At 63.0% G+C, this 20,391-nt stretch overlaps 1 protein-coding gene across 1 annotated transcript in view; it reads left to right on the top strand.

Moving 5' to 3' along the window:
• The window catches only part of RPTOR (regulatory associated protein of MTOR complex 1), a 137,990-nt gene that overhangs the window by 79,613 nt on the left and 37,986 nt on the right, over positions 1-20,391 (top strand). The window contains exons 7-10 of the mRNA XM_054593278.1: positions 3,102-3,161; positions 13,497-13,597; positions 14,106-14,250; positions 18,008-18,083. Coding sequence (XP_054449253.1) covers positions 3,102-3,161; positions 13,497-13,597; positions 14,106-14,250; positions 18,008-18,083 — 382 coding nt within the window. The remainder of the gene's footprint in view (positions 1-3,101; positions 3,162-13,496; positions 13,598-14,105; positions 14,251-18,007; positions 18,084-20,391) is intronic.

Below are 20,391 nucleotides of genomic sequence, written 5' to 3'. Positions count from 1 at the left end.
TTTTATTTAACACAAATTTCAAGTTTTGTAGTAACAGCAAAGAAAACAAAAATTTAAATAAAATGATAAATTCAGAAAAATTGTGTAACACATAAGAAAAGGTTAACTCTGTTAACATATGCAACGCTGTGCGCATCAATAAGACGGTGAGGACCCCCGGCAGGAAAAAGCAGAGGGCAGGGAACCCGCAACAAACAAGCAAAGCACAGGAACTGAAAAAATTGCTAGCCGGCCTGAGGTGCTGACGGTCGCCACAGGCTCTTGGGTAACCCTCACTTGTACTATTGTGTATTTTTAATTTTATGGTAAATACATTTTTTAGAAAAATATTTTTCAACGTATGTTCATTCTCAGAAACAATGAGGTTACCAAGATGAGCTTTTCTAACCTCAGTTTTTCTTCATAAAAGTCTAAAACCATTTGCTTTCAAGAGTGGTAGGAATAAAGGAATATACGTGAAGCATGAGATCTGTCAGCACTACCAAGCCGATCTCCTATTCATCGAGTTCAAAGCCATGTGTTAGGCACCTTCCTAAGCTCTGGGGATGCACTGACGAGCAAAACGAGAGAAGTCCCAGTTCTCGCTGGACGCGCATCTGCCAGGATGAAGACAGGTGGAAAACAAATACATATTAAAGCGCCAGGAGGAGGAGCACTCTTCTTAAAAAGGGTGAAGGCGCAGGGTCGGCGGGGCGGCTCCCTCGGGCTGGTCCGGGGCGGCAGTGGCCGACAGGGAACGGGGCGGACCTCGCGGTTGTCTGGGGCCACGTCCAGGCGGAGGCCCTGAGGCGGGGCTGTGCTTGGAGCCCGCTGAGTGGCCCCGGGAGCGGAGCAGCCGGAGGCCGGTCCCACAGGCCCCCGAGGCCTGGCCGCGGCCGTGCCTGCAGCGGGTCGGGCAGCCTGGAGACAACAGAGGGCGCTCAGCGGAGGGAACGACTTGCTCCCACATTTCCCCTTCGAAAGCCTTGCTCTGGGTGCTGGGCACGACTCGATAGGGAGAAGGGCAGGGAGGGCAGGCGAGTGTTGGGCCAGAGGCTGTTCCGGAAAACGTGAGAGATGCCAGGGGTTGGCCCGGGGCTACGGCCCTCCCCACCGCCCGGGGACATTCAGAAGCCTCTGGAGCCGTATTTGGTTGTCACACTGGGGTGGGGGTGCTGCTGGCATCTTGTGGGTTGAGGCTGGGGCACCGCCCCACGACAGAACGGCCTGGCCCCGGGGCCACCGGGCCTGGCCAAGGGCGCTGCCGGGGCCAGCAGGCAGCCGGCAGGCCGCGTCGGCGCCGCGGGGCGAACGTGAAGCAGGCGCATGCGCCCGCTCTCCAGAGATGTCCTGTCAGACCGAGACGGTCAACAGCGGCCTGAGCCTGTGCACGAGCTCCATCCCCAGCACCGAGCAGTGAGCACGACCGAAGTCCCAGCTGCCACGGTGCCTGTTGGGACCGTCAGCATCCAGCTTCGTGGAATCAGGAGCCGCCCCGTCACTTCCGACTTTGCCGGCTCTCTGGCCCCCGCTGCCCAGTCACTCTCTCGTGGGCGGCAAAGGGGCGGACGGCGTGAAGGACAGCCCAGCCGCTGGCGGTTCTGGTGCCGCGGGAACAGGCGCGGGTGGCTCACATGACGCCTGCAGGTTGTCAGCGTCGATGGAGGGCCTGCTTTAGCCTAGCCGCTCTTAGGCACACGACCGTGCATCAGTATTTTAGACTTGCGTGATGTTCCTCTTTTTAATTTCCTGTTTAATGGGACTTTATGTTTTCCATGGATTTATAATGTTTGTTTCCCAGCCCATAATTGAGTTATTTGTATAAATTTAAAGTCTTTGTCTGCTAATTCCAGAACCTGGTCAACTGCGAGCCTGGTTTCATCAGCCGGCTTTTCTCTCGGTTTTAGGTGGGCGCCCTCCTTTGCGGGCGACACCGCCCTGGGCTCTGCTTGCCTCCTGTGAAGAGCATTCAGCTCTGTCCTTCAGGTGGTTTAACTGACCTTGTGGCGGCCGGGCTGTGGGGCTGGCTGCCCCGGCTCTGCTCGCAGTTCCGGGGTGCGGCTCGGAGTCTGAAGCGTGACTGTGATGGGGCTCGGCCCTCTGGGGGGTCGGTCAGACGCCCCCTGCCCGGAGCCGAGTGCTGTCCCCACGTGCTGTGGACAGGGAGAACGTGAGGGAGCGGCGGGGGAGGCTGGTCTCACCTGCAGCGCTGCTTTTAAGGGCTGTGCCCCTTCTGTTTTTGCCTGGTGCTTTCAAACGGCTGTTTTTATATTTGCCCAGAGCTTATTATTATTATTGGCAAGAGGATTATCTCAAACAAGTTTTTCTGTCATTACTGGAATCCACACGTCCCAGTCAATAAGGATGATATTGATAACAGATGGCGGAGAGGCATCGTCTGCATAGGGCTCAGATAAGGCTGGAAAGTGCTTTTCCTCGGGTCCCTGTTCTGCACCGAGAGCCCCTGGTGTGCAGGGGACCGCCCGGGCCTGCACACGCGTGGCCGCGGGTCGTGGCTGGCGGTGCCATCGTAAAGCGCAGAGGACGGGGCGTGGCTCCGGGTGGCACTGTCAGCCCGTGTTCCTCCTGCTCTGTGGGCGAGGGCCCGTGGCTGCCTCCGCAGGCTGAGCTGGGCTGGCCCCCGAGCGCGTGAGCCCGCGGTGGGCGCTCGGCCCCCGCAGCTCTGCAGGTGGCACTGCCTGCGGACGGCAAGTCCTGGCTCTGCCGCGGCTGGTTTTGTGCTCATTGAACTCCTGTGGCGGGTTCGCCTTCCTGTTGTCTTCTCCTGCACGTGTCTTCTGTGCAGCTGGCACCCTCCCCAGGAACTTTCTCAAGAAGGAAAGAAGGGACGTCCCATCGGCCGTAATTTGGTGGAAGCTCCCTTCCAGGGGATCACTTCGCGTCACCCTGGACGCGTGTCTCTCCTTCCGCTGGCGACTCTGCAGTCCTGTGCCCGGACGATCTCCTGCAGAGATCGGAAGCCGCCAGGAGGCAGGAGGCCTGGGCTGATTTTTCACCCTGGCCGTCCCCGTTCCCACTGCCTCATTACTGCTGCGGCAGCGGCGGCGTCTTCCTGTCGCACCTCCCGTGCCTGGGGCTGACTCTCCATTCTCCCTCCACAGGTTCTGCATGCAGAAATGTGTCAGCCTGGTGCCCGGAGTCACACTGGACTTGATAGAAAAGTAAGTGAGGGGTTCAGGGCTGCGGCGTTCTGCACGGGGGTCCTCCCGTTCATTCTCAGAAGCGCGTCTGCCGGCGCGGAGCCGGTCCCCGTCACGTGGGTGTGGTCTCTGTGTCCGGATGGAGGCTGCGTGAGGATGGTCACATCGGCGTCCGGTGTGGGGCACAGCTCAGTGTGGGGCCAGATTAAAGAAAAAGAATCCAAAGCTGGGTCCTCCTCACCCTTTAAAAATACCCCGACCCTGAGCCAAAGCGGCGACGTGTCACTGGCACGCGGTCGGCTGCTCGGCTCCGAGTCGGCCTGGCCGCCCCCGCCCGCTTCATGTTCTGTCGCAGGCAGGTGCTGAGGGTGGCAGGCGTCCTCTGCCGCGCCCCGGCGCGCCTGGCTTCTCCTCGCCTCTGCGTCCCGGGGCTGCGGTCCGCCTCTGGCTGGCGCCGCCGCGGGTCGGAAGCGCCGGCTTGGGGCCCCGCACGGGACTGCGGTGCATGCATTTGTGCGTGTGCTCCCGTGACCGCCCTGATTCACACCAGTGGCGGTCCTGAGCCCCTTCCGCTCTGAACCTCGGTGCTTCTAGAATGAACACACAAGATGACTGTTTTCTAAGTCTTGATGTGCACAAGCATGTGTCACAACAGCTGAGGGCAGAGTGTAATTACATTGGGCAGGAAAAGCGAGTCCGCTTCTGGGCTCCCCTCCCACAAAGCACCTTCCTTGCCTGTGAGCCCCAGGATGTGCCCTGGGGTGTTGTGCCCAAGTGCCATCACCAGGGACATGGACCGATCACGGTACGTTCCTCCCATGGGTGGCCGGCTGCCCCTGTGTGACATGGAATGGATTAGTAGACACGTTGTTACGTGGCAAAATGGGACCTGTACACACAGTAGGACACCAAGAATGCCTTCTAAACGGCACACGCTGTGCGCCCCACATAAGAGAGGCGGGAACAACACCTTTCTGTTCACTCCGGGGAGGAAGGTGGGATTTGGAGAGGGGAGGAAGAGACTTTTTACAAGAGTACGGGCATGTGGAATATATGTACAAATAGATCTAAAGGGAACAATCAGCAAAATATAAGTAGAAACCTGCTCACAATTCGTTAAAAGTAGAAACCTGTCAATTTTGAAAGGGTGCACAGAAGCCGTGGGACTTGGCCCCGCATCTGCTCTCGAGCAGCACGGGGCGCTGTGGGGGGACAGCTGGCCCGACCTCGGTCACAGCCAGCAGGGCCGCAGGGGGCCAGTGGTCCCCCTGCTCGAGCCGGCGGTGCTCATCCCGGGGCCGGCCCGTAGCTGACAGTGACGCAGAGCCTTGTCAGGGCAGTGACGTGGCCCGGCAGGGTACGGGGCCGCGGTGCGCGCAGGGTAGGGCCTGGCAGGCGGCCGCTCTGCAGACCGTGACCAGTCCAGCAGGGGAGGGGGCCCAGGGGCCGAACACGTCCATCCTGCAGAGGCCCTGTGGCCGGAGCAGGGACGGCGGACCGCTCGCGGTGCTCGGTGAGGGCCGGGCTCCCTCGGTGCAGTGCCCAGCGCCCCGGTCGCCGCCAGTGCCTGCTGTGTCCTCTCGCAAGTGTCTGCTGCGACGTCTGCTCCAGGCGCAGCATCTGCCAGCTCCCGCGAGTCGTGAGTGCCAGGGAGCCTGGGGACAGATGGCGCTGTGCGTGCTTCCAGAACCGCTCGCAGATGCTGAACACAGTGCGAGCCTCGAGAATCGTCACGTGGAAAAATTTTTTTTCCATAAGAAAACATCAGGCCTGCCCGGTCAGCCATCCTGGTTGGTTCAGCACCCCGGCAAGATTTCGGAGCTCGGGAGGCTGCTCCGTTTGCCAGGCGCTGCTGGGCGCGGTCTTGGGGCCGTCGCTTCCCTCCCTCTCTGAGCCATGGGCGCTCCGTTACCTGCCACCTTATCCATGGAATTTCTCAGACAAGCCACGTCCATTAAGACGTCAGTAAACCACATGGTAGCACAGCCAGGTCACGGTTCTCGTGTTCAGACCACCCCCGGTTTAAAATTTTCTCAACTTTTCTCAAGCCAGCTGACCCCGCCCAAGGTGGGGCGGAAGTGTTTCTTTTGTTAAAACGTGATTAAGTCGCTGATGTCTGGAGCGGCCATGGAATGTTTCAAGTGTAAAATGTTAATGGTTTGAGAGGTTTTAGGAGGCCAGTCGCCCAGTACGGGCAAAGCCGTGGGTGCGCTCTCGGCCCAGGGGTCAGCCGGCTGCCCTCCCCCCGCCGGCCCTGCGCGTCCTTCAACGGTTCTCTGCTCCAAGGCCCACGTGTGCATGCGGCTGACAGAGGGCGTCGTCCCGTGGCTGTCCCCGTCCCTGTCCCGTGTCCCATGTGGGATGGGTGTGGCCGTCCCCTGCAGCCCTGGGGGGCCTCGGCATGGGCGCCCGGTGAGCTTCTTAGTGAAGGACCATGGGCCCAGGTTACCTGGTGAGGGGCCTTGAGGGACTTGTGTTTAATGACAAGTATAGGACCAAACAGAAACTGGCTCTTTTGCTCAGTCTCTTAATCCTATTTCATGATTTCTTTTTTTTTTTTTTTGAAGATTTTATTTATTTACTTTTAGAGAGGATGAAAGGGAGAGAGAGAGGAAGAGAAGCGTCAACCTGTGGTTGCCTCTGTGCGCGCCCCCTACTGGGGACCCAGCCAGCATCCCAGGCCTGTGCCCTGACCAAGAATTGAACCAGCGACCCTTCGGTTCCCAGGCTGGCGCTCAGTCCACTGAGCCATGCCAGCCGGGGCCTATTTCATGATTTCTTCGGCAGTTCTTTGTCCCGAACAAAACCTGAGCACTGTACATTGATGCAGGAGGTGGGGTGGGACCCCGCCTGCAAGGAAGCACTAGGGGAAGGTCTCCGCGCTCTCCAGAGCGGCGGGAGCCGTGGCAGCGCAGGAACCCAGTGGTGGGGCCCCGGTGACGCACAAACGCCACGCCAGCTGGGCCGCCGCTCAAAGCTCGCTGGCTCTGCCCGGTTGGAGGGCCCTAGACACTGCGCGCTGCCGTTTTATTCTCTTGTCTCAGCTCCCCACGCTGACAGTCTCCCATTGAGAGCCTCCTGTCTGTCATCTGCCCCCTGACCAAGGTGACAAGTCCCAATCCAGAGGTGAAACGGCAGTACAGGCCTGTGCCATCGGGTTTACGTCCTTCAGCTTCAGCGACTGGCAAGAAGAGCGAGTAACACCCCCGTCACCCTCTGCCCACCACGCCCCTCCGGGGCGCTGCGCCCGGTCGGCTGGCGCAGGCTGCGGCGCTCAGGACGCTCACACCCTCCCGCGCAGCCGTCCTCCCACGCGTGCGGCCCTGTGTGCCGAGGCCTTCGGGGCCCAAGCCCTGTACACTCAGCTGCCACCGCACGCTGCACGCAGGCAGCATCGTGACCAGGCCCCGGCCACCAAGTGCAAACCCCACCCGGCCTCCGCCACCCCAGTCACCTGTGCCAAACACTCATTGTTCACAGCCTCGGCCCAAGACGAGGGAGGGGATGTGGGCGGGGTGTGTGTGTGTGTGTGTGTGTGTGTGTGTGTGTGAGAGAGAGAGAGAGAGCGCATTTAGCAATCTTTAAAGCTGGGACGGAATTTGTTTTCTAATTAAGCCACTGTGTCTGGAAGTAAATTAAAGCGACCTTCCTCGGGCGCCCGGTTCCTCCATCTACCCCCGAATCCCACAGCCTGACGGGGAGTGTCTGCCGCTGCCACGCAGAGCCACATTCCGAGCCCTCTCGGAAACCACGGGACACTGTTCAGCCCCGAGATGAAGTGATGAGACGCTTCAGCGGCAGTAGACATATGCTGGGGTTCTCGGGGCTCCGGCATCAGGGACGCAGAATTGGCGCCCGGTGGCCATGAGCACGTTCCGTGATGGCTGGAGGCACAGCACAGACCAAAAATTATTTGCAGTGAACCTCAAGTGTATCAACAGCACATTTTAAGTAGCTCCCGGCCCAGGGTCTCCATGGCAGCGAGAGAGGGGCCTGCCCACACTGCTCCGGCTGCAGCACTGCCCCTTCGGTCCAGGACAGCCTGGGCCTGGCGCTGGCCTCTGACTCTGTCCGCCTTGCCGCGTTCCGCTGAGCGTCTTGGGCCGCGAGGGGTGGGGGGCCGGTGCACAGGCCAGTGCTTGAGAATCAAGCGTGATCCTGGCTCTTCCGGTCAGGAATTAGGGCGACTGGTAACAGCAACGTTCACTGAGACCGACTATGTGCCAGGCACTGCGCAGGGGCGTCAGCCGCGGGAGCACCCCTTGTTCCTAGCTGGAGCCTGCCGCAGGGAGCTGGGGCACGGAGCTGGCAAGCAGCCTGCCGGTGTCTCCCTGCGGGCGGCAGGGCAGGGCGTGCCAGGCACGATTGCCGCTGCCCCCTGCCCCCAGCGCGCCGCAGAGAAGGGGCGCAGCGTCCTGTCCTGGAGGCCAGCGCGGTGGAGGGTCTGTGGGCCTGGCAGGGCCGACGGACTCGGCTGCTGTGATTAGAATTTTGTCGGCTGTTGGCGCGGCATCATGCACATGTATCATGTCTGAAAGGAAAACTATCAAAAGATACCCGTCTTCATTCAAACAGTGCCTTTCTTTCCGACATAAATGCATCATGTCGGCTGGTGGAAGGTGAAAAATCAGTAATTCGTTAGCGCCTGCCACTCGCTGATCCAGTGAGCGATGATTCACTGGAGCTAATTTGGACGTGAAGGGGGAAAACAAAGCCCAGGAGACCGCGTGGCGGGGAGCGTGAGTAATTGGCGGAAGTGGGCTGCGTAATGGAACAGTCACAGGTCCTTCTGCCACCCAGCCGCCAGCCGCCAGCCGCCAGCGCCATCCCTGGGGCGCTGTCCCCGGCCAGTGGTGCTGGGCGGGGGCTTGTTCACCTGCCTGGCCCTCGCGTGCTGGTGCTGCTGCGGTTGGCAGGGGCTGTGAGGGGCCCCCGGTCCCCGCTGTGTTGGACACACACCCATCTCGGCCACACTGTGAGCCAGTGTGTGGGCGCTCAGCTCAGAGACGCCATTGTGGGTGCCGGGGGCCTCTGCAGGGCTTCTGTTTCCTGCACAGGGTTTCCCTTCACCGTGCAACCAAACTCCAGGCCTTTGTCATCTGGACAAAGCCCGCTCACAGGGCTCTGCACGTTCACGGCCGCGACCCTGGGTCCACCTCCTGGTCCCTGGGAGCCCTGCATGCCCTCCTGCTGTCTCCGATGGAGGCGGGCAGGCCGGCCCTGCAGGGCGTCAGGGCGAGGGGCTCTATGGGCACCAGGGTCCTCCCGGGCGGCGGCGGCCCCCGAGAGGACGGCACAGCGCATCTGCAGGGCTCACATGGCCGCCAGGCGGCTGCGCAAGTCAGGGCGGATCTCTGCCGTCCGCCCCCTGCTTGCTCCACCCCAGACCTGCTGCCTCGGCCCGCTTCCGTGTGGACCTTTCGGTGAGCTGCCCATGCAGCTCCGCCTCAGGCTCTGGAGCGGGTGCCCCCCTCGCAGCCCAGGGCTGGGCGCTGCACTCGGGGGCGGGACTGGTGCCGCTGCCAGGCAGTCCCCCAGATCTGCGCGCTCACGCAGGGCCTGCTGTCCCGCTGCCCTGAAACCAGTGCTGATGGGGTCACGCCAACAGAGAGGCGCGGAGCCCAGCGCCGCCGGAGCTGGGTGTGCGTTGTCTCCCTGTCCGCGCAGCTTCGCGGGGGAGCCGCCGCCGTCGCCGCTGTGCTCGCCCCAGGCCCTGCCAGCCGGGACGCGGGGAGGACAGGGCCGTGCTGTGGGCCGGGACGCTGAGCTGCCTTCTCAGAGGAGGGCTCGCTCCCTCCAGCCTGAGCGCAGCGGCTTCTGACCCAGAAGCCGACGGCCGAGCGTGAGGCGCCAGCTTCGACAGGCCGCCCGCGCTCGGGAGCCACATGCTGGTTCCCTGGGCCTTCCGTTCAGCCGTTCTGCAAATGTCGGCTGAGGATGTCATGCGCCAGGTCCCGCTCTCGGCTCTGGGTGGCGGCAGCATGTCCAGAGCCCTTCCACCCTCACGGGCAGAAAGGCCATTGTCCCGCTTAATTTACCTTAAAACTGGGGGCGGGGCATGGGCGGGCGTTTGTAACAAACAAATGGGAGCAGCTGTTTCCTGAGCCCTCGCTGTGCCCAGGGTCTGTGCTAAGCTGGTACACGGTGACTCTTGCCACTCTTCTGGCCCCCTATGGGGTCGTGGGCCGTGGGGAGCTGAGGCTCGGGGAGGCTGCACAGCCTGCCCAGGGTCACACAGCTGGGAGGGCTGCGCCTGGCTGATTCTGCCCCGCAGCGCTGTGCTGCGTGTGACATCAGAGGATCTCTTCACGCCCCGCGAGTCCACGTGTGGAATTTTGGGGGAATGAGAAGCTCATTGTGGTTGGGGACACATCAGGACAGGTCTTAAGAGGGAGGGGGCATGAGCTTTATGAGTCTGGCATCCAAAGGCACATCACTGTGCACGTAGGAGCAAGGCGAAATGGGGGGACGTCTGCAGCATGGGAGGGGGGACTGGTCGGTCGGCAAGGACACTGGGCACCTGGGAGGGAGAGGAGGAGCACACGGCTGTTTAATGCCAGGGAAACCCAGGAAAATTACCCCAGAAGGTGAGGAACAATGAACACAACCTGCTTGTTTGGGAAACCGTGGCTTCTGTGGTCTTTGAACAAATTCACAGAAAGAGGCGGGATTTCTAACAAGGCTACAGCTGTCCTCCTCAGCACAGGCGGCGGGCTGCCCGGGCCTCTTTGCAGATCAGAGAGATAGGGTTCAGCTGAGGCCGCAGGGGAAGCTGATGGCGACCTCTGTGAAACCGGGGAGGCGTGACGTTCAGGCGCACTGCTGAGAAGGCCGCACCGCCCTACGCGCCGCCCCCTGCCCCCACCCTGCGCAGACCAGCATCTCGCAAGGACACTCCCGGGCACGACGGCCGCCTCAGCGCGCCCAGGGCCCTCTGCTCCGAGGAGGCGCCCCCGCCCAGTTCCCGTGGCTGTGGCCCCCAGGAAATGGTCTGACACTAGGAAATCCAAAGCAAATCAGCTTGTTCAGGAAGCACTTCACAGATAGACCCAGGCTCAGATCTACTTCTTAAGGGTTTTGCAATCTGCAGTCTTTAATAAAGAAGAGTCTGTTTTCCTGGATCGTAAACGCATTGAATGAGTGCACTGGAAGCCTTCCCCTTCCTTCTCTGTGATCCTCCGTCTCCTGGGAGGGTTTTTCTGCCTCCAGCAGGCCCCTCCCCCGCCCGGCGTGGTGCCCAGCTGCAGGGACGGCTGCAGGGACGCGCCGCGGTTTGTCATCCTGTAATAAACTCACTAAGGGGCCATCATCGCCAGCTCCGCGTCAACTCCTGCTCCCCCGCTTGCCGTGGAGCACGTCTCTCCCTTCCCTTCAGAATTTAAGAACACATCTTTCTGCGTGTGCGTCAGGAGGGAAGATGAGCAGCACACGCTCTGTGGGAGCTAACAAATGCAGGAGGAGTACGTGGCGGGCGCGCCGGGATGCGGCGCCGCGCACGCGGCCGTCTGACGGAGACTCGCTGCGGAGCTGGGAGCTCGTTAGACGGCAAGCCGCCTGGGTGGGGTTTTTTAAATCTGTTATTTTGAGTTAGAATCACGGAATTTTGTCATCATTGCGCCTCTCAGATGCCATGTTGGCCACCAAACGGTTTTGATAACCTGAGCGGGCGCCTTGCTGGAGAAATCAACGCGTGCTCCGCTGCAGTCGGCGCCACGGAGGCCGTGCGGTCCAGTCCGCCGCAGGCCCGCCAGCCCGTTTGGCGAGTCGGCCTGCGTGCTTTTAGAAAGGACAGGGACGACTTAGTTCCCCCCGTGACGCGAATGTTCTCTGGCTCTGTTGCCGAGCGTGTGTCCACGCGTGGGTGTGTGTACGAGTCACAACGCAAAGAGCTTCCCCACCAGAGGCTCTGCTCAGGCGCCTGACCCCCTCCCGCCCCCGTGCCGGTCCATTAGCTGTCACTGTGCCGCTGACTCAGGTCGTCCTCGCCCAAGCGTAGTCCCGCATCCCTGGTCTGCCCTCAGCCTGGTGCCGTGCTCCGGGCCGCTGCCGCCTGCCGCGCCTCTGGAGATGTGGCCGATGCATCCGCCTCTGCTTCCGCCTCTCTCCTTGTTGAAAAACAAATCGACAGTTTGCTGTCGCTCTACTTTCAGTTGGAAGCCCATGCCCCTTCTGACCCCTTGCCATGCCCTTCGGCGCTGCAGAAGGACAGGCTTTAGCTGCGACTCACCCCTTCCTGGTGGGATGACTTGAGCCGTTTATCACCCAGAAATGTCACCCTCAGGCTCTGGCGGTGCCCAGGCCACAGAGTCCCCTCCAGGGGCCGGCAGTGAGGTCGGACGGCCGCCGCCCGGCTAGCATCTCCATCCCCGTACCTAGCGGGGCCTGTGTCCAGGGCGGCGTCTCTGTGTCTGTGTGTGCATCTCCCGGTCGTCCCTCTCCTCCAGCAGGACGTCACTGACTTCTGTTCCGTTTGGGAACCCAGGCTGGAAATTGTTGACTTTCATTGAAGTATCTAGTCTTTCTATATTTAGTGTAATAATTGCTGTATTTGTGCTTCCATCGCTCATCCTCGGCTTCCTTAGGATTTTCCCCAATTTTCTTTCCTCCCTTCCTAGTCCCTCCTCCCTCGCCCCCTTTGGGTTGATTGAGCAACAGTGGGTGCCTTCCTCCCCTGCGGTGGCCCATAAACCGCATGCCTCTGGCCCTTGCATGGCCACCTGGGAGCCGGGGGGCTGCCGGCTCTGCCAGCCACAGGACGCCTCTGTCGCACACTCTGCTTTATTTTTTGTCACTGCCCTTTAAGGGGATAAAGACGATGACCGTGTGGGCCGTGCAGACCGTGGGTTGCTACCGGGATGCAGCCGTCAAGCAGCTGGTTCAGTGCCTCCGGCTCGTTGGAGTCTGATATAAATGTGTCGTTCTCCCCGTCCCAGGCGGCCTGAGGACTAAGCATGAGGGTCTCGTCGCTCACAGTCGGGACCCCAGATCCCCCCCGAGCAGTTGCCTTGATGCTTTGCAGTTTTAACTGTTCATATCTTGCAAATATTTTGTTAAATTAATTTCAGTTTTTAAATCGTTCAGTGATGGCAAGTAGAATGGCAGTTGTTTTTCAAATAAAAACCCTGTTTCCTACAACCTTGCTGCACTCCCATATTCTAAAAGCTGTTTCACAGATTCCTTAAGATCTTTTTTGCACGTAATACTTCATCCCCAGTTTTACTCCTTCCTTTCCAGCCTTTAGGTCTTTCATTCCTGTTTCTTGCCCGGGGGGGGCCCCCTGTGTGGAACCCCATGGGAGTGTTGGCCGCACCTGACATGGCGGCGGGGGGGGGGGCCTGAAAGCTGCCCCACGTGGAGCCCATCAGACGGCTTTTTAAACAGCGTGACCAGCGATGCCGCTGTCCGCGCCGCTCCGCGGGGCGCCTGCCGCTCTTCCTGGGCTGGGGGAGCTGTGTTCTGGGATTGGGAAGTCTTTCTCTCGAGACTTCTGAGGTTCTTTGCGCCGTAATGCTGGGCTGCTTTTCTCCCAGTGGCCTTCTGCTTCCTCATTTCTTCTGTTTCTTGCCCTGGCACAAAGCACCGTGGGCAAGTGAGGAGGGCTTCCTGCAGGAAGCAGCGAGTGGTGGAGGATGTCGCCCCCGCCCTGGTTCCCGAGGCCCCTGCAGACTCAGGGCCCTGGTGAGCGGCCAGGCCGCAGCCATCAGCCTGAGAGACCTGGTGCACAGCAGGGTTCCGCCGGTCTCGGAACCAGTTCCAGGGGCACTTGCCTTTGGGGAGGGAGAAAGGGTTTCCTGGGGGGTGCGAGTGGAGGCCGCGACCTGCGGGCAGCCGGCAGGGCCACCCCACACCTGCACCGCCCACCCTGGGGCCCGTCTCTGCCCCGTCGCGCCTACCGCAGAGGCCACCGCGGCGCCGGAACAGGGCTGCACCCTGTTGTAGGTGCCCAGAAATGTTTGCTGAGCACGTGGCCGCTGAGTTGGCCTTAGAGGACAAGCTGCCTTCCTTGGCTCTGCCGTTTGGAAGGCAGGCGCACAGGCAGGAGCCTCCGGCTGGGCTGGGACGTGGGACGGAATGTGGCGCCGACAGCTGCCGTGGGCGGCCCGTGGCCCGCGGCTCGGCTCGGCTCGCAGACGTGGAAACAACGGGGACAGCGTGGGGCCACCGGGCCTGGGCCGTGCGTCTTGGGACGTGGAAGGGGGAGAGAGTGGAGGGGGGCGGGCTCTGAGACGGCAACGTCGACGTCTGGGTCTCGAGACCCAGCAATGCAAGGGCTCCTCGCCGTGTGGCCGAGCGCCTGCCCTGGTCTGAGGCCACGGCTTTCCGCAGCCACTAACAGAAACGCACCATGTCCCCTAGGATTCCCGGCCGGCTGAACGACAGGAGGACTCCCCTGGGAGAGCTGAACTGGATCTTCACGGCGATCACAGACACCATCGCGTGGAACGTGCTCCCTCGGGGTGAGGCTGCCGGGGGCAGGGCCTGGGGGTGCGGGGTATGGTCTGCCGAGAGCCAGGAGCCGCGGGCCTCAGACATCAGGGAGGGCGATGGGAGGCAGGGGCCCCCAGCCGTGAGAGAAGCTGACGATGGCAGTGGGGGGAGGGGAGCGGAGGGCAGGGCTGGAGGCGGCTGTGGGGGCCAGAGGGGCAGCTGGTGAGAGCGGCGTGTGCAGGGAGCCCACGGAGCCCGGCTTAGGCCTTGGCGAGTTACCTCCCAGCAGAGCCAGGGCTCCCCCTCCGCGGCATCGGCCCCGGAGGCACGGGGGCGGCTGGGAGACCGTGCTTTGGGGGGCCGGCCGGCCCTCGCTCCTCTGTGTCTGTGCAGGGACGCGTGTGCGCTGCTGATGGGAGCCCCTCACGCGGCACCGCCAGCGGATGACATGTGTGAAGGGAGGGTGTTGCGTGTTCATCTTCAAGTGCAGGGGCACGAGTCACGGGACACGCGTGTCTCTGTTTCCTCCGCCTGCAGATCTCTTCCAGAAGCTCTTCAGACAGGACCTGCTGGTGGCGAGTCTGTTCCGGAATTTCCTGCTCGCGGAAAGGATCATGAGGTCGTACAACTGCACCCCGGTCAGCAGCCCGCGCCTGCCCCCGACCTACATGCATGCGATGTGGTGAGTGCCCCTCACTGGCCGGCGGCGCTGGGTGTGGCTGCGTCGTCCGAGCAGCGCAGGCCCTCCCGTTTCTGGGCGGGCGCCAGGTTGGTGGAACTACCAGAGCAGCGGGCTGGCCCCTGCGGCTGGGCCCGGGGCGGCGCCAGCAGGGAGGTGGGCCTGCCCCTCGGCCCACCCCCGCCCGTGGGGGCGCCCGTGCCTGCACAGGTGCAGGCGCCCGGCACGTCTCGGGCGCGGGCTGAGGGCCTGTGGAGCTCGCCTCACGCAGCGACGCCACCCCAGCGGCACAGGCGCTTGCTCTCGTGGGGCTCGTTGTCTCGGAACCGTCCCCTCGTGCTGCCCCAGCAGCATCACGGGCAGCTCCGAGCGGGACCTGACTCGCTGAGCGAAGAGCCCCCGCCCTCAGGGCCCCTCGGCCGACAGGCAGGTCACGCAGAAGGACACGTTGCACTTCCTGGGCGGCACGGCGCGCGCGTGGAAACGTGACGGGGAGCTCAGGCTCAGGTCCCCGTGGGAAGGCCTCTGAGAGCGTGAGATCACCTGCACCCCTTCCTGAAACTTTCCTGACGTTCAGGGCCGCCGTGACACTTGGTAAATGCCGGCCCAGCCACGCCCCGTGGGGGGCTCTGACATGAGTGAGCGTGGAGAGACGCACGCGTGGCCGCCCTCCTCCCCGGAGGGGCCAGGTGGAGGGTTCAAGTGCAGGCCCGTTGTAGCCCCCGACCCCGCGCTTTGGAGACGGCTGCTGGGCCTCGTTGCCTCACCGCCCGAGGGCAGCGCATGGGGCCCTGGCTTCTCCACGCTGGGGCCGGCGGCCTGTGGCCGCTCTCCTGCCTCTTGCAGTGTTCAGTGCCTCTCGTATGGGAGGCTGGGACTCGGTCCCAGTGCAAATCTGTCCCTGGGGCAGGGGCTAAAGGGAGCGAGCTCGCCTGGGCTCAGGTGAGGCCACGCTGCCCCCCAGGCCCGAGGCAGCCCGGTGCTGGGCGCGCTGTGGGCCTCCGACGGCGCTCGCTCGGACAAACCCTTCAGAAGGGGCCGGAGCACCTTCCTGCCTCGAGAACAGACCGAAGTTCATGGGTCCCCAGGGAGCCCGCCACCCAGGGAGTCAGACACGCGCTGGGAATAAATAACTTACGTCAAGTTATTATATTCCTTGGGTGGTGATAGAGAGGCTGAATTTTTAGCAGGGGGGAAGGGAACAAAGTGTAACAAAAATTGAGGTAAAAGTAATATCCGCATTCACTTGCCTCAGGCGGGGGCGCTAATGAAGAACAGCTCAGAGCCGGTTCCTGTTTAATTTTTGATGCGAAGCCACCAGGGAGTCGGTTGCCCGCATGTTCGATTTCAGCCGCTCGGGAACCTTCGCAGTTCTCGGCGGTAACGACCTGTGCCTTCCGATCCCAGCGAGGGCACCGTGCCCGCTGACTGGTCTGTGCGGAGCGGCCAGGCTCCGGAAGGCTCGCCGCCCGGCCCCGGCGGGGGCAGCTGCCCTCCTGGGCCTGTTTCCCGGAAACCCCGGCTCTGTCTGGGGCGTCACGTTCTCGAGGCGGGGACTCATCTGGGCAGTCCCGGCAGAGCCTCGCTCCCGCTGCCTGGCAGGGGGTCAGGGAGGGGCCGCCTCCCCGGTCTGCCTTGACCTTCCCGCTGGCGCACAGCCCTGGGGGCCGGCCCACCCCACGGCCTCAGGACCCACGGGCCTCACTGCCCACCTTCCCCTGACGAGAATGCCAAGTTCAATGAGACACCGGTTTCTCTTGATTTTACCCTGGAAAACGTCATCTGTTTCCATTGACTGATAAAATGCTCAGCAGAGAACACGGCTGTTGTGCCATATAATTCTAGACTTTAATGGGGAACGCTGGGGTCCTCAAATCCGACCCTTTCCTCTTGGAAAAATGAACACCCAAAGGCCCAGAGGGGGCCGGCTTGCCCAGCGCCAGCCGCCGCCTCTGCTCACCCGCCCGGGGTTTGCTGCGCCGCGCCGGCTGATGGCAGCGCCTGACCACGTGACTGTCAGCAGGTCTTCGCGATTCTGACAGTTTCCTTCCTCTCAGGAACCGAGTTCCTGTCCTCTCCCAGGGCTGCGCCCACCAGTCGGTGGCCTGAGCAGCTTGTCTGTGTCACGCCCCGCAGCCTGAGTGACGCCGCTGTCCCGGGGCTTCCTTTCCCGTGGTCAGTCTCCCTGGAGCTTCTGCACACAAAGCAGCACCCAGCGTCTGGGCGGCTGTCTGCACCGACGTGTGCGGCAGGTGGAGGACACAGCCTCCCCCGTAGGAGCCGGCAGGCCAACCGGCGACCGGTGACCGCGTAGGTCGTTCTGTCAGGTGGCCACCCGGCCGGTGCAGCTCCGCGGCGTTCGTGTCTCTTGGGCAGGGACAGGGAGGCCCTGGAGCGCCCTGTCCCGGGCCGCCCGCCGCTCCTGCTGCGCTCTCTGCGCCCCCTCAGGACCTCGGCACCCGGCCCCTTCCCGTGGGTCCTCGTCCTCAGGGCCTCGTGACGCGTCGGGGCCTGTGGGCCTGCGCGCAGGAGGGCAGCCCCCGAGGGGAAGCCACAGCGCACACCCAGCACCCCGCCCCCGCTCCTGCCGGCCACACGCCGCCGTCTTCTACCTCCTGCAGCCACAACATTTTATTTGCTCAAATTCGAGGCGTCCTCGTAGGGCTTAATGGCAGTAATTGACTTCACGTCTGTCTGACAGAGTGGGGATGTCCCCTCCCCAGGCCGCTGGCTGGGGTGGGGGTTGGGGGCGGGAAGGACGGGGCTGCTGCCGCCTCTGGGGACTGTCCTTGGCTCCTCGGCGGCAGGGGCAGGCCTGCCAGCGTGCAGGGCCGTGGGGCGAGGCGCTTCCCCCACGTGTCTGAGTGGCAGGAGCCAGCCCTCTGGGCTCTGTTCTCTGTGCATGGCCATGGGGTCCCTGGGCGCCTGTGTTCCCACTCACGGGGCTCCCGTTCGGAGCTGCGTGGGGGGGCACCCACCTCCAGCCTGGCCTGACATGGCCTGGCGTCCAGGCGGCCCCGGACGCCGCCCCGGAGGCGAGGTTGCAGCCCCAGGCCATGAGCCAACTACTTCCTGTGCCCAGGGGAGCCTGCTTCTGAGGGGAAGGGCTGAGGACGAGGAGCCGGGCCGCGCGGGGCCCACCCGATGTCCGCGGCCGGCAGTATCCCGCAGAGCGAGTGCTTGCCGCGCGGCGGGGGCAGTTTGGGGTCCCGGTGCCAGTGACCCTGCCAAGCCTGCTGCTCTCTCGAGTCTCAGGGGGCCCTGTAAGGCTGACGGAGCCGGCGGTGCAGGGGCGGTGCCGGCCAGCGCTGGCCGGTCGGACGGGGGCTGGCCCTGGCTCCTGGGAGGGTGGAGGGGGGTCGACAGGCGGACCTCCTTTCTGCCGGCCGGACCCAATGGGTCCGATGGAGTGTCCAATGAAGCGTGTGGCCTGAGCCTGGCGTTCTGTGGCACGTCGGCGTGTGATGGCGCCCGGCCCAGCGCCGGGTGCCGCAGCCGCGCCCTCCACGTGGGCAAGCTGCTGTGCCGGGGACGCTCAGGGCAGGGGCGGGAGGGCCCCCTGTTGTTCCCGAGCCTCTTCCTTATTTCGACTTGAAAAGAAGACATGCCACAGACAAGGTGGTTCAGCGGGCGGCCCGCCACGGGCCCCAGCCCTCCCCAGGGGCCACTGCGTGGCGTGGCATGGCCTGGCCGCGGCTCCGCTCTGCCGGGCCCTGGCAGCGGGCACTCCTTGATGCCGTGCCCTCTGCTCTCCCCATAGGCAAGCCTGGGACCTCGCGGTGGACATCTGCCTCTCCCAGCTGCCCACGATCATCGAGGAAGGCACTGCATTTCGGGTGAGTCCCCCTGCCCGCTGCGTGGTTTGCTGCGCGGCTCCTCGGGCGCCCAGCCTGCAAAGCGCCCATCGGGCGTGGTGCCCAGGGCTCCGCGGTGCCACGTGCCCACTGACCCTTGTCCAGAGCTCAAAAGTCGCGTCAGCGGGGGGCCCCGCGCCAGCTCTCGAAGCGGCCAGCTCCCTGGGAAGGCCGCCTGCGCGCGCAGCCTCGGGGTCTGCTTTTCTTGCCACCCGGGTCCCGCCCGCCCGCCCGCGGGCTGTGTGCTCCCTGTGCTGGGAGTGGAGGACGCTGTGCCCAGTGGCGCTGCCGTGGAGGGGTCACGCTCGGCCCCCGGGATTGTCCCGGCCCCAGCGCCCCGCTCGCCGGTGGGGGCCTGGTGCCGTCGCGCTCACGTGGTTTCACTCGCGGCACCTGAGGGTCTCCAGGGCCCCTCCTGCCGCTGCCCACGTGGCCCCCTTTGGTTTCAGGATTCACTCGCTGAGGGTGGGACTGCAGGCCTGCATGCCCGTCCTCGTCAGGGGTCCCGGGGGCCTGAGAGGCGCTCGGGGTGGCCGGGGGGCGTGGGGTCCCAAACCCCAAACGCCGGGCCTGTGCGTGCCGCGTGTGGTCCATGCTGTGCCGTCGGGGAATCCGAGGGAAGGGTCCGGCTCCTGTCCCACCTCCCACTCCGTGCAGCGCCCTGTCGGTGGCCCTCATCTCCCTCGTCGTTTCTAACCGACGAGAACTGCGTGCCCCCGCGTTTGGGGATTACCCCAGCGAGCTGGGGCGGGAGGCGGGCAACTGGGGCAAACCTCGCGCTAGCTTTCTATCCTGCTTTCGCTGTAGCAACTGCCCGGACCCCGCTGCCCCCGGCCCCTTGCCAGGACCCCGCTGAAAGAGGGAAAGGGAGGGAGGAGAGGGAGAGAAGCATCGCTGTGTTGGCTCTCGCGTGCGCCTGACCAGGGACCAGACCTGCAACCCAGGCTCATGCCCTGACCGGGAATCGAACTGGCGACCTCGACCTTTGTGGGACGACACCTGCCCCACGGAGCCACGCCGCTCAGGGCTCATTATGAGTTTTTGCCTTGATATGTATTTATTTTTTTTAAATATTGTGTCAGAGTATTTTTGCTGTCGATCGCTGAGGTTTTGGGCACCCCCAGATCTTGTGCGGGAGGTGAGTGTCGTGGTCTGTCGGGAGTGCCCCAGATCTGGCTCGCCCGGTCCCCCTGCGCCATGCACCGGGCGCCTCGCCCGCTCTCTGTCCGCGGCCGTGGTTCTGGTTTGACAGGAGGGGGGTTCCCTGAGCTTCTGTCTTGTGTTTACGCCTGACCGTCCGTCCCGCTGAGCACTGCCTGGTATTTCCCCTGGCCCTCGGTCTACCCGCTCTTGTGAGCTGCCTGTTGGAGTCTTCTGATGGGTTTTCTCTTCTATTCTCCATTTCTTTTTCTTTTTCTTTTTAAGATTTTATTTTTAGAGAGAGGAGAAGGCAGGGAGAAAGAGGGAGAGAAACATTGATGTGTGAGAGATACATTGATTGGTTGTCTCTCACACGCCCCCTACTGGGGACCTGACGCGCAACCCGGGCCTGTGCCCTGACTGGGACTCAAACCAGCGACCCCTTGGGTCACAGTCAGGCGCTCAGTCCACTGAGCCCCACCAGCCAGGGCTGTTGTCCATTTCTTATGCTGGATGTGTACACATTCCGAATATGCACCTTTGTCACGCTGCAGACTTCCTCCCCCGTGGTGACTCCATAGGGACAGACGTGATGGAGAGGTCACCCCAATACTTCCTGTCTCCTCACGAAGTCCGGGCAACATCACTGTCCTCTGTGCTGTGTGCTGCACCCCCGCAGCTTCGCTGCCTTCTCACTGACGTTTGTCCCGCTTTGTCTCCTTCACGCCGTCACCTGCCCCCCGCCCACCCTCTGGGACCACCGTCGGTGGTCCCGTCCCTCAGCGTGGCTGTGAATCATGTCTTTTCATGTTCCCGTGTCACGTTCGCTCCTTTGTTCTGGTGATGCTCCTGCCCACGACTGGCCCTGTCCTAAAACTGAAGGCAGGCCTGGCATGCGTGTCTGTCCCCAGAGTTGGGCAGACGGGCATCCACAGTCGGCGTCGTGTGGGGGCAGACGGGCGAGGAGCAGGACCTACTGTGCAGTGGAGACGGCGGGCAGGCGGGGCCGAGGGCCCCTGCCAGCCGGGCTGTCCGGTGGGGCGCACCTGGACCACGGGGAGCGCTTCTGTTCTCTCCTCCCCGAAGCCGTGTGGTCGCCATACGTGGCAAGCGTCCCACTCCGTGGTCGGGACCCCACCTGCCCACCCAG

Source organism: Pteronotus mesoamericanus, unplaced genomic scaffold (genome assembly GCF_021234165.1).
Source record: "Pteronotus mesoamericanus isolate MK-2021 breed Mesoamerican mustached bat unplaced genomic scaffold, CSHL_Meso_final scaffold_408, whole genome shotgun sequence".
Lineage (NCBI taxonomy): Eukaryota > Metazoa > Chordata > Mammalia > Chiroptera > Mormoopidae > Pteronotus > Pteronotus mesoamericanus.
This window is presented reverse-complemented; position numbering and strand designations above follow the sequence as displayed.